This window comes from Desmodus rotundus, chromosome 2 (assembly GCF_022682495.2).
Source record: "Desmodus rotundus isolate HL8 chromosome 2, HLdesRot8A.1, whole genome shotgun sequence".
Taxonomy (NCBI): domain Eukaryota; kingdom Metazoa; phylum Chordata; class Mammalia; order Chiroptera; family Phyllostomidae; genus Desmodus; species Desmodus rotundus.
The window spans coordinates 102,230,540-102,242,846 of NC_071388.1; the positions used below are offsets into that span (position 1 = coordinate 102,230,540).

A 12,307-nucleotide genomic window follows, 5' to 3' on the forward strand; every position below is an offset into this window, starting at 1 on the left:
GGGCTTCCCTGAACCAAGAGAAGCCTCTCTGGTGACTGGAGCCACCCAACTGACTCAGAAGCTCAGGGCTCTGATCTGGGAGCTGTCACCTACTCTCACTCCGTGTCTCAGACAGGCCACCTGAAACTTCTTTATTCCCCATGTTCTCTCCCCTCCAATCCCACATTACTGCCCGCTCTGGCCGTGGAAGAGTTGAAGGCATGCTTGAAAAGCTCTTGCAATTACAGGGTTTTACACACAGCAATTACACTATCTACTGATGCCACGCACAGCCAATGGCATCGCTCCTCCTTCCTCAGGAAGAATTATGTACCTCAGGGGTGAGAAACTTAGGTCCACCATGACATTATTTTATGTTTCAACAGGAAGCATTGCAAACACCAGTCACTGCTACACATTCAAACGAATCCCCACCCAAGCAGCTCTCAGCGTGCCCGTGTGCCTGTGTCCTACCTGAGGCGGTTTGGGGCTGTGTGCTGCTCTCAGCACGGAAGGTGGTAGATTTGGGAGTCAGCACTTCAGCTGAAGAAACACCCGTGCTCTGGGGAGAAGGAGGTGTTCTGAGGAAACGTGACGCTGGGCTGTACTCTTCTGAGACGCCAAGCACCGTGGTCAGTTCTTTTGCTGATGTGGGCACACTGGTCAGGGAGCTCAGTCGGGTAGTATCATCTACGTGCACCTGGTTCCTTCTTGTGATAACGGCCACTTGCGTTGAGATTCGTGGCGCCAGAATTTCAGGACTGGTTGTCAAGAACTCTTTTCCGGTCATAGTCTGTACTGCTGTGGGGCCAGCTGTTGGAGTTGCTGTGCTTGACAAGGGGCTGGGAGTGGGCACCGGGGGGTGAGAGGTCCTGAGAGTGGTAGCTGTTAAAGCTGGAGGTGTTTGGGCTAAGCTGGTGCTTGTGGCTGGAAGGATCTGCTCAGTGGAGGACTCTGTTAAGGTGGGGGGCAAAGGAATCCCTGACGCGGAGCTCACTCTTTCAGCTTCCGTGGCCTCCGTGGGCAGAGGCTGCAGGCTTAGTGGCTTTGATTCTGTAGATGTTTTCTCGTGGTGTGGGCTGCTCTGGTGCTTAGGATCTGCTGTTTGACTACCGGAGAGCATTTCCACAGATGATGCCATTGTCGACATCCGAACAGCAGTCACAGGCGTGTCCCTTGCCCTGGGCAGGGCCAGTGTACGAGATGAAAGCGGTAGGGTTGTCTGGGACACGGGCAGTGAGGCGGGGGTGGAGACTGTCAGGGATATTGGTAAAGGTGGTAGTGAGGAAGAAAAAGGTGTGGGCACATCAGAAGGGGACTCCGGGGGATGAGCGGAGGCCCTAGTGGATGACAAGGTTGAGGAGGAAGACTGGCGGGACTGTGACACTGAGGGCAGGGGCAAAGGGGAGCCTGACGAAGAAGAGTCACCAACCGATCCAGCATGTGTGCCCAGAAGCACCAAGGTTTTTGGCATGTTAATGGTGGGTGTGGAGAAAGGAAGGTTGGCTGTATGCAGACCCAGCGACTCCGTGGAAGGCTGAGCATATTCCCCTCCATCGAATGAGACATTACTTCTTTCTGTCTGAACCTGAGAAGAGGAAGGATCGTCTGAATGTGAGGAGTCTGAGATCTTAATAGAAGAGGTCGAACTCTCCCTCATCTCCAAGGATGAACCGCTATCTGTGATGGACAGTAATGCCCGTTCTCCTTTGGTGAAAGTAGAGGAGACGTAGGTGTGGTCTGTGTGGTCGCTGGAAGACCTCTGTGCAGTATTGGTGCCACTCACGTGCTCGTAGCTAATTCCCGTGACTGCAAAGGAAAAGACTAAAGTTAGGTCAACCAAACGAATAAGCACCTGAACACACACTGTAAGAAAGACTGTCAGTGTCCTATCCATGAACCCTAGTGGGTGAGACCCTTTCTTGAAGATGCGGTTTCCAATGGTGAGCTCTCGGGAGAGACAGCATGGAAGGCAGGCAGGGTCTGCGTCTGCTGGGCAGATGTGCCCACCTCTGAGGAGCCCAGTGGCAGCAATAGAAACGGTCATGAAAGAGAAGTGGGGCTCGGGGGCCAAAGGATAGGGAACGGGTCCAAATTCCTTCCACAGGCCTATTTTGATAAAGCAAATTGGTATCTTAAAAGCTCTTAAGACCCCAAATAGAACAACTGTTATGCCTAAATGGAAGAAGGAAAACCCTCCCAACTTTCCATTCTGTATGAGGTATTTCTTTGCCAGGAGATCGGTCTTGGCCACAGCATGACCGTTCTCTTTTATTCAAGCATCCTGGCAGACACCGCTGGCAAGTGTGCGGTGCGGGGGAGGTGAGAGAACACAGAAAATTCTCTTTGTAAAGATCTTGTACGGTACTTCCTCAGTGGACAGCGAACGTAATCATTCTGAGGCCACGGGGCAATGGACAGATGGGCTGAAGGAGTGTGGAAGGAGGTCCTGCTCACCACCTCTGGGAGCGGCACGGGCTGCGGTCCCGTTCCTGTGCAGAGGGGTGCTATCTACTTCTTCATCTGTTTCTTCGGGTGCAGCCTCCTGGGAGGTCACGCTTGCATTGGTGAGAGATCGCAGTGTGCGCTCTCCGCTGCCAGTGAAAGTAGCTGAAGTGTGCGGGCTGTGGGCGCGGGCCCCAGACGTCCTGTCGGGCGGTCCCTGCGCGTCCATGTCGGCACTGACTTCCAGCTCAGGCCCGTCTTCAGTGGCTACAAGGAGATTGAAAAGGGAACGGCAAATACACGATTTCTCTCACAGGTGGAATCTAATGAACAAAGTAAACTACAAAGCAAAGTCGAGACAGACTCACAGATAAAAAGTGGGCTGACAGCTGTTGGGGGATTTGCGGAATTGAGAGATTGGGCAAAAAAGAAGAAACAGGAGAAACTCATGGACGTGAACAACAGAGTGACTGCGGGGCAGGGTGGCAGAAGGAAGTGGAAGAGGGTAGAGGGGGTAAGCAGTGATGGAAGGAAACCTGACGTGGGGTGGTAAACACTAAATACATACACACATGATGTGCTGTGGAGCTGTGCACCTGTATAATTTCGTTAACCAGTGTTATACCACTGAATTTAATAAAAAGGGAAAAAAGGAAGATTGAAAAGGGGATGACCAGCCAATGCAGGAGACAAAGGCATGGACTTGAGTCTCAGGAATAAGCCTCACTTCCTGGACTTCGTTGCCCAGATGCTTCCCTAGGCTTTCTCAGGGTCTTTTTCTGAGAAAACCAAACGTTGGGTTCCTGCAGACGCCTACCCGTGACTGAAAGCTCAGGGAGCACTGCGGATCGGCATGTGTGCAGGCGACCCGGATTTATGGGCAGGTTTGTTACTAAACTGAACAGGCTCAGTACTGTATTCTGCTTGGAGGTATCGTAATAAATTGAGTTTGTGTCAGGGAAATGGGTGGTGGCCACAGGGGAGGTGAATGGTGGGCTAACGACTAACAACCCTACTGGGGCTTTAGACCTTTTGACAAGACCTAGTGGGAGGCCCACATTACTCCAAAGGCTTTTACCCCCGGTGGCCCCGGTGATGTGTGACCTGACCCAGGGCCTGCCATTCTGTAGTGTTTGTTCTCCACCTTAACACATCTGTGAGAAACAGCATTGTGATCAGAGGTTCCAGGTGGGCTTGGGGTTTTTGTGTGTGTTTTTTAAGTGTATTTGTTTCATTTTCTTGGTGGGGATAGCATAGGGACAGGTGACACATGAATAAATATCCTTTTCTTCCTTTCTTGGACATGGGAGGGAGGTCCAACTTTTCTTGGCCTAAATACTTCATAATCTGGCTCTATGAGAAAACAGGCTCTTTTCCTGGTTCTCATTCCTATTCCCAGACCAGACTAGCTCTTGATACCCCATGGAGACAACCTGATGGAAAACAGATGTAAAGCAGAGTGTTAGGTAAGTTCACTTCGTGAGAAGTTCAAGTTCACTGACAGAAATGAGTGTGGAGACAGGGATACGACAGTGACCCGGCGCAGCACTGAGAAAGCCGGGAACCAGGGAAAGATGATACTTGACTCAGGGCTTAAGAGACCCCTGGAAGATCCACCAGTAGGGGCTTCAGAGCTGAGCGAATCTGAGCACAAGTTCCCTAGGCAAACAGGGCAAGGCCTGGGATGGGAGATCATTGGGCTCCGTCAGACAAAATTTAGGCAAACCACCCCGTGAGGCTGGCAGACTTAACTCTGTGGGGAGTCGTGACCTGAAACAGAGGGGCTGCACCTGAGTCCCTGCGAGGAACAGCAGGCGAACTCTGAAAGGCTGTTCCGAGATGGCAGAATCAGCTTTGGGCATTCACGGGAGACAAGATAAAGCATTATGTGAACCCACAGTGAGGTGGTTCCAGGAATGAGGGTATTCTGTACCCAGCACTTTATAACCCAACCCCAGGATCCGCTCCCGATTTCTACTAGACCCACCTGGGCGTTAACTGCAGAGTAACTAGGCTGAGCCCCACAATTGTGAGGGTGGAAAATCATGCCTTTTGTCTGAGAGACAGATAATGCATTTTCCACGCACAGACATGAAGGAGCATGAATATCTTCCACCCACGATTATGGTGTTCTTTCATGACAATCATGTTTCCTCACATAACGTGAGTAATACGTGCTAATTTTCCTCACCAATTAGGATGCACATATGGGGACATGCAGATGTTATTATTAGTGGTGAAGAGGTAAGAATTTAAACCTAATGTAAGTTTATATGATACATTAATGCATTTTTGCTTTAGTCAGCATACAATTCACATGGATAAGGCTGCTGAGAATGGTTTTTAAAAATTATACAAAATCATCATTAGAAAGGAACATCAAAAAAAGTTTTCTCAAATCGGTATATTGGACTTCATCAAAATTAAAAACTTTCATGCTTCAAATAATGCCACGAAGAAAGTGAAAAGACAACCCACAGGATGGGCAAAAATGCCTTCAAATCATGTATCTGATAAGAGGCTGATCCAGAATATGCAAAGAGCTCTTATAACTGAAAGAAAGACAAATAACACAATTTAAAAATAGTCAGAAGATCTGAATGGACATTTCCTAAGAAGATATGCAAAGGGCCAATGAGCACAGGAAAAGGTGCTCGACGGGAAGGCGCAAGTCAAAACCACACTGAGACACCACGTCTCACCCACTGGGGCGGCGAGAGTCAGAGAAGACGGATAACAACAAGCGTTGGCAAAGGTGCTGAGAAACTGGAACCTTTGTACATTACTGGTCAGGGGATAACGTGGTGCGACCACTTTGGAACAGATTGGCAGTTCTTCAAAAGGTTAAAAATAGAATAACTATTTAACCCAGCAATCCAAGAGAACTGAAAATACATGTTCACACAAAAGCTTGCACTGGGATGTTCACAATAGTGTTATTAATAACAGCCAAAAGACTTGTTAAAAACCTCCACATCCATCAACTGATAAAAAGGTAAACAAACTGTGGGACGTGCACACAATGGAGTATGACTCAGCCACAAAAAGGGTGAAGTATGACACATGTCACACGGCATGGATGAACCTTGAAGACAGTACGCCAGCCGCGTGTCAAGTGATTCCACTTATATGAAATGTCTACAATGGGCACATCCAAAAAGTAAACCAGTGGCTGTCAGAGGCTGAGAGGAAGAGAGAATGGGGAGCGACTTCTGGCGCCGGGTTTCTTTCTGAGTGATGAAGGTCTTCTGGAATAAGACAGTGGTGATGGTTACGCAGCTTTGTGCATGTACTAAAAACCAGTTTAAATCATACTCTTTACATGGGAGAATTGTATGGAATGTGAACTGTATCTCAATAAAGCTATTTTAAAGAGAGTTTCTCGGACAACCTTCCAGAAGCTGTGTGACGAGGCAGGTATGGGGTGTGAGGTGGGCTAGAGGGAGCGGAAGGACATGGACAGAGAGGTCCCTGAACTCTGTGTGGGATGGGCAGGTGGCAATAGCAAGTCTGTGGAGATGTACCAGAAAAACTGTGGGACATGCTGGTGCCTCTGTATCTACCAGCCAGAAGAATGGCCTGGGAATAATGAAGCTGGAGGAGAAAGCCATTTCATTAACACATGGCCTTACTATGCCACAGAAGATCACAAGCCTGGTAAGGCCCTGTGCCCTCCACGCGGGCAGTTCTATGAAGTGGAAACTCACTCGAGCGTTCCCCGCGTGGTGCTGAGGACTCCAGGCTTTCTGAGGAGGACGAGGACAAAGCCTCGGTGGCCGGCGCAGAGTAACTCTTCTCACCCGGCGCTGTGTCACTCCCTCCAGACTGTGGGGCAGAGGCTGAGAACTGGGTCAAAACTGAAGCATTCTCAACTTTAGCATAGGAAGTAGAGCTTGCTGTCCCCTCTGCATATGTCTTGCTGCTGGTCAACACCCAGCGTGCAGTGCTCCCTCCCGCTCTGCCCAGCGGGACTGGCCCAGACATAGGCTCAGTCTGATACAGGGGGCTTCCGTGTTCCGTAGGAGGGCTGCTGGCCTGCTGCTGTCCTCCCAAGCCTGTAAGATGTCAGAGAAAAAGGCTGCCGTTACATGGGTGTGAAAGAGACCCCTCCACCACTGAGAAGCGAGTCTTCTCTCAGCAAAGACCCCTGTGCAGTGGCCTTGCATAGAACGTGTTATGTGTGCGCTGACATGCATTTGCACATCCTACATAATTGATTCTAAATGTTTCGGCGTCAATAGGATACCAATGCTAAGAGTAAACGTTAGTGAAGAGGGGGAGCTTTTAAACAGCATGAACAAAGCAGCAAAGTAATTAATAAGCTTGAGTGTTTTATTCTCTCCCCAAATGTGGTCCAGGGAGGGAGTGTGTTATGTCTAACAAATACGGTATACCAAATACAGTCTTAGTCAGAACCATTTTTTAAAAACAGTTCTGTTATTAATAGATTATTCTAATTTTGAAGTAGAGCAAACAAGAAATAAAGTATGGAGAGTACATTAAAATCATGAATCCAGGGGATGTATTTGTATGTGCACAGTACAGTTCTAAAGATGATCTACAGAGTAACAAAGTAGTTTCACAGGCAGGACAGGTCTCACTTTGGAGATGATGCTGCGGTGACAGCGAGGGCTCAGGGGCTGAGTCTCTGCTCACCTCACGTCCCAGACCCTTGGTTTCCTTCCTCCTCTACAAAAGAAGCAGGAGGAATGATGCCTGTCGGAAGACTTCACGATGTTTTCGTAAGGACGAAAATCAAAATGTGGCAATGTGACATACTAGATAAAGGAGATGGTGTCACCCAAGGACGCTCGTTTTTCTTAGAGGCTGCAAATGATCTTGAAGCCGTCGCTAAGCAAATCCAAGAATTTTTAAATATCCGTAATAGATCAAGCAAAATTGAATACTTACTTGGGGAATCATTCTGCCAAAATCCTACCGAGCCCTCGGAAGATGAAAGGCCAACCGCATTTCCTGCGGACGGCTCAGTGAATTCCCCACGCCCTGGATTCCGCATGGCCCCCGTGTTTCTTCTCCACTCTGCATCAGACGGTGAAGAACGGACTGGTGCTGAAGTCGTGGTAACTTCAGCGTCCTCAGGGAAACTCTCTGTTTCGTTCAGCGGCCCCAGACTGACAGGTGAGGACTGGACCACCCTCGGGTCATCACTGGGAAGTGTTGTGGCAGCATGGACTCTCTTTGTCCGACTGACGAAGGGGCTCCAGAGAGCAGTGGAGTTGCTCAGCCCCTCCGTAATTCCAGATGCTAAGACAGAAAAACATATGCTTAAGACTAACCAGCAGGGTTAAGAAAATCAGGGATGCATCTAGATACAAATAATGTCTATTACATTTTGGTAGGTAAATCTAGATGATGTGGACCTGACATAAACACATTTGACACACTCATTTACTCTCTCCTCCCTTGCTCGATTTCTCACAGAGCTAATTGGAGACGCGGTGACGTCCTTCACTGAGCACAATGAAAAGCTTCTGCTCAAGCTAAGTGAAAGATAAAAGAAAGAGAGCCTCTAGACATTATTTGCCTTGGATTTTATAGTGGAAGGTAAAGCTTCTACTCTTGAATTCACCTTAGAGCTTATATAGGACAGGCCATTGTGATATAGGACAGGATTTTGTTTGTTTTACTTTAGTAGTTGTAACATTTTGTTCAAGTGCCATTACAGAGGAAAAGCCGTACACAAAATGGATAAAAGAGGGCTGTTCCAGAGTCCCCAGCTCCCACCAGCTTACCCGTGAGGAGGCCCGGGCTCTGCACCACAGAAGCAGCACCAGCCCAGAGAAACAGCCCCCAGCCTTGTCACCACCAAGGGGTACTCTGTTACTTCCCACCTCATGGCCACCATAAACCTTCTGTTTGGGAAGATTATTAACTGCAATGCATTTATTAAGTAACAGAGCTTCCGATCAGCAGGAGATAGTCAGTGTTACCCCACTGATTCGATTTAATTCCAGCCAAAAGCAAACGGGCTCCATTATTGTGCTTGGCCTCTTCAGGCTTTGGAGGCCAGCCCTCACGTTTACATTCTCCTCCACGGGCCCCGGCAGACCCAGGACTCCAGGTGGGGAACAGTGTTTCTGATGAACTGGATGGCAGAGACTGGATCAATCATCAAGAACCTCTAAGAACGGAACCGTACACCACCGTTTAAAACGCACAACCTGCTGCACAAGGCGCGGGAGCTCGTAGCCCCTCTCACAGAGACCTTTCCCAAGGGGCCGAGCACAGACCGCAGGCGCACACGGAAACCCTCACTCCACGCCTCAGTGACGCAGGGAAGCTCGTTGAGTGGTGACAGACACGGCAGGCAAGATCCAAAGGCAAGAAAAAAGAGTGTTATTGTTCTTTTTAGGCCAAAAATAATAAAAAAGGACTCTATACCTTATAATGAAAGGTTTCAAGCTGTTGATGATGGCCCAGAAAGAGAAGGAAGTTCTCATTTTAAATGGTTCCTTGAAGACCTGTCCTGTGTACAGTTCTGACCAGAAGCACAAATAAATATTAAATATAACTAGAAAAAGAGCATAGGAAACACAAAGGCCCCTTTTACTCACGTACAGACCACAGAACCAACTATGCCCGAACATGGCCGGCAGCTCTGGTCACGGGACGTTAATGAAGACAAAAGGAAGACGTGGGCGATCCATACAATTAGCAATTAGAAGAAGAGAAAAGACCCAGGCACACAAATGGAGTCCCAGCTTACCTAAGCCCACCCCTACTGAAAAACAAAAACGCACTGCCCTGGCTAGTGTGGCTCAGTTGGCCGGAGCATGGTCTCATACACAGACGGTCTCAGGTTCGATTCCCAGTCAGGACACACACCTAGACTACGGGTTTGGTCCCTGGTCAGGGTGTGTAAGGGAGGCAATCGAGTGATGTTTCTGTCTCACATCGATGTTTTGTTCTCTCTCCCCCCCCACCCCGTTCCCCTCTCTCTAAAATCAATAAATATATTAAAAAAATAAATGGCATCCTTCATTTAAAAAAACAAAACAAAAACACATTAATATAAAAAAGGAAAGCTTAATATAGATACATCCGAATCCTCCCTCAACCACTCAGCTGCTCGGGCCCAACTTCGTTACAGTTATCGTCTAACTCCACCGAGTTACAGCCTCCTTGGGCTGCTGGGTGCTCTTCCAAAGCACTTTTGTCCCCAGTGAATGGCATTATCTCATCCATCCAGTGTACAGTGGCGGTTATATCGGACTCAGCCTGAATACCTTCTAGCAAATCAGTGGCCACAGAAATACAATTACAAAAGTCACAGATGCTACAATCACAGAAAGAAAGCGGCTGTTCTCCCTGACCCCGAGGGCTCCGTGGAACACGTGCTTCACAACTCATTGTCGTCATTATTCAAAGCTGCCGTTTACAGACCAATTACGACGTGCCATACCACATCCGCTCCTTTATACGCTGCGCTAAGTAAGTGCTCTGCATACACGATCTCACTCAGTCCTCACAGTAAAGTTCGGAAGCAGTGAAGACCACTGTAGAGCCAGTGCCCCTTCATCCAAAGGCAAAATGTTTCGTCAAACTAATCTACAATCAGCACTTAATCACTGAATGAGCACCTGCTAACTACACGGAGGGGAAATTTCCTACCGTGTTTCTAATTAACAGGCCAGCTGTATTGATTAGTTAGTAGTCGCCCTTCCTTCATTTCTACCCTTAAAGCAGCAAATCAGAAACGGGAAGACCGTTGACTTGGGAGCAGAAACAGGCAAAGCCCCCTGCGTTTATTACAGGAGATGGGAAGAATGGCCACGCCTCTGGTAAAACACACGGCCAGTCTCCAGCCGCAGCACAAACATGGGAGCTTCGTGCATGCATCAGAATGCTCAGCCTTGGCTCGACCGCTACCCAGACCCTGCCAAAAACCTAGCTGAAGCAGCCGATATTTGAGAAAGACATGCTAACTCTACAATCTTCTGGGTTAGTTATGCTCTCTTCGTCAGACCACCACAAAGCAATTCACCTGGGCCACATGAGCTCACTCCCCACAGAGATACTTTCATGATGGAGATCCAGTATTATACCCTCAGCTCCAATTGAGAATCTATATAAAATATCACCTTTTAAAGAACATTAGTATAGTCTGCACACAACAGAAATTGATGGCATTTTCTATTATAGTTCTCAACCTTCCTTATATAAATATTCTTCTTAGAATGTGGTGCCCACAAAACACTTAGGCCCGTGGAACTGTGCTTACTCATCAGACCACAATGTCAGGCCCCACCCGGTCTCCCTTTGTGCCCTGGTTTCCAGGAAGCTCAGTAGTAAATTTAGTGCTCACCTCTAGCTGCTCTCACACAATTCAACACACACATCTCTCTTTCCACCTTCAGAAGAGAACCTTTTTCCCCTGTCAGTTGCTTTACTTACTTTTTCCCCTTGTGATCAAATAATACACGGTCATTATGGAAAGTAAAGAAAGATACAAAGCAGCAAGAAAAACCATTTCAGACAGCTTCCAGTCTCTTTTTTAAATCTGATTCAGCTCTCTGGGCCTACACCTGCTTTCAAGCATACATTGGCTGGCACACGATTTCTGCTTGGAAGCGGGTAACAGCTGGCCCGCCCGAGCCTCGGGAGAGGTTGTGCTGCATGGCTGTTTCTGTGCAGCAGGGTGAGGAGTGAAAGGAGACACAGAATACAAAGACTGATGTGTTTGGGGCAACAGATGCTGGAGCTAGAAAGAATCTTTAGGATCATCTGATCCAATCCTTTCATGTTTCAAATGAGGAGCCCCACTCTCCCTGGGCCACCCCAGTAATCACCCGGTGGGCAGCACCGCTCCTCTGGCCAGTCTAAGAGCCTGGGCTCTCACTGAGTCACATCTACTAGTGTACGGAGTGGCCACGGGTCAAAAGACACATGCCACCGCCACACTTCCTCTGCACCCGATTCCACACATGGGCCAGCTGGGCCGGGCGACTCTGGCCTGCCTCCGACAAGCCCTGCCAGCATAGAGCTGCTGGCTCCCATGGGCAGAAAGGGACAGTAAAGTCTCAAGATGCAGATTTAAAGGGAGGAAGGAGGTATACCAGGGCCCTGGCGAGCAGGGGAGGGCGTACTAGCCCAGCCTCAAAAATGCAGCAGAACTTTGTTTTCCCATTGGCTTCAGGTCCTTGTGCACGTCCCCTCCCCTCAGTACTCCCACAGGGAGGCTGGAGGCCGGAGGCTGGATCCAGACTTCCTGGATGCCTGGCTATCTCCTCATTTAATAGCAGCCAACGCCCTCTTCAGCATCTAAGAAGGAGGTGGGACTCTACCTAGCACAGAACACCCAGTTTGCTGAGAAGGGAGAGAAGTGCTCAGTGAAAGACTCAAGAATTGGAAAGATAGGGCACTGTTCTTTGTTAAAAGTATAGGGTTCTGCTCTGACTGGTGTGGCTCAGTTGGTTGGGTGGCATCCTGCAAAGGGAAAAGTCGCTGGTTTGATTCCCAGTCAGGGCACATGCCTGGGTTGCGGGGGGCATGTATGAGAAGCAACCGATCAATGTTTCTCTCCCTCTCTTTCTCCCTTCCCTCTCTCTCAAAGTAAATAAGTAAAATCTTTTTTTAAAAGTATAAGGTTCTGAAATGATGAATGCTCAAAGAATTTGAGGACCAATTTTATTTTTAATGTTGAAAATACAGAGGACTACAGAGTCAAGTGCAGTACAGCTAGAAACATAGGCTGATTTTCAAATATACCACAGTAGTGGGTTGAATTTAAATTATAAATATTGAATGACCCTGACCAGAACCAAAGTGTAGCTTAGAAAATGCTTCCTTTCCACCATTTAGTGAAGCTGGTGGTAAATCACTGAACCACAGAACTTGGAAGCTGGAAAGGATCATAGCTCTT

At 48.3% G+C, this 12,307-nt stretch overlaps 1 protein-coding gene across 4 annotated transcripts in view; it reads right to left on the minus strand.

Moving 5' to 3' along the window:
- The window catches only part of HEG1 (heart development protein with EGF like domains 1), an 88,795-nt gene that overhangs the window by 48,257 nt on the left and 28,231 nt on the right, over nucleotides 1-12,307 (minus strand). For all 4 annotated transcript variants that reach the window (XM_024577884.4, XM_045185772.3, XM_045185773.3 and 1 more), the window contains exons 4-7: nucleotides 7,336-7,689; nucleotides 6,132-6,479; nucleotides 2,437-2,691; nucleotides 454-1,788 (exon numbers count right to left, since the gene is read on the minus strand). In XM_024577884.4, the coding sequence (XP_024433652.2) occupies nucleotides 454-1,788; nucleotides 2,437-2,691; nucleotides 6,132-6,479; nucleotides 7,336-7,689 (2,292 nt within the window). The remainder of the gene's footprint in view (nucleotides 1-453; nucleotides 1,789-2,436; nucleotides 2,692-6,131; nucleotides 6,480-7,335; nucleotides 7,690-12,307) is intronic.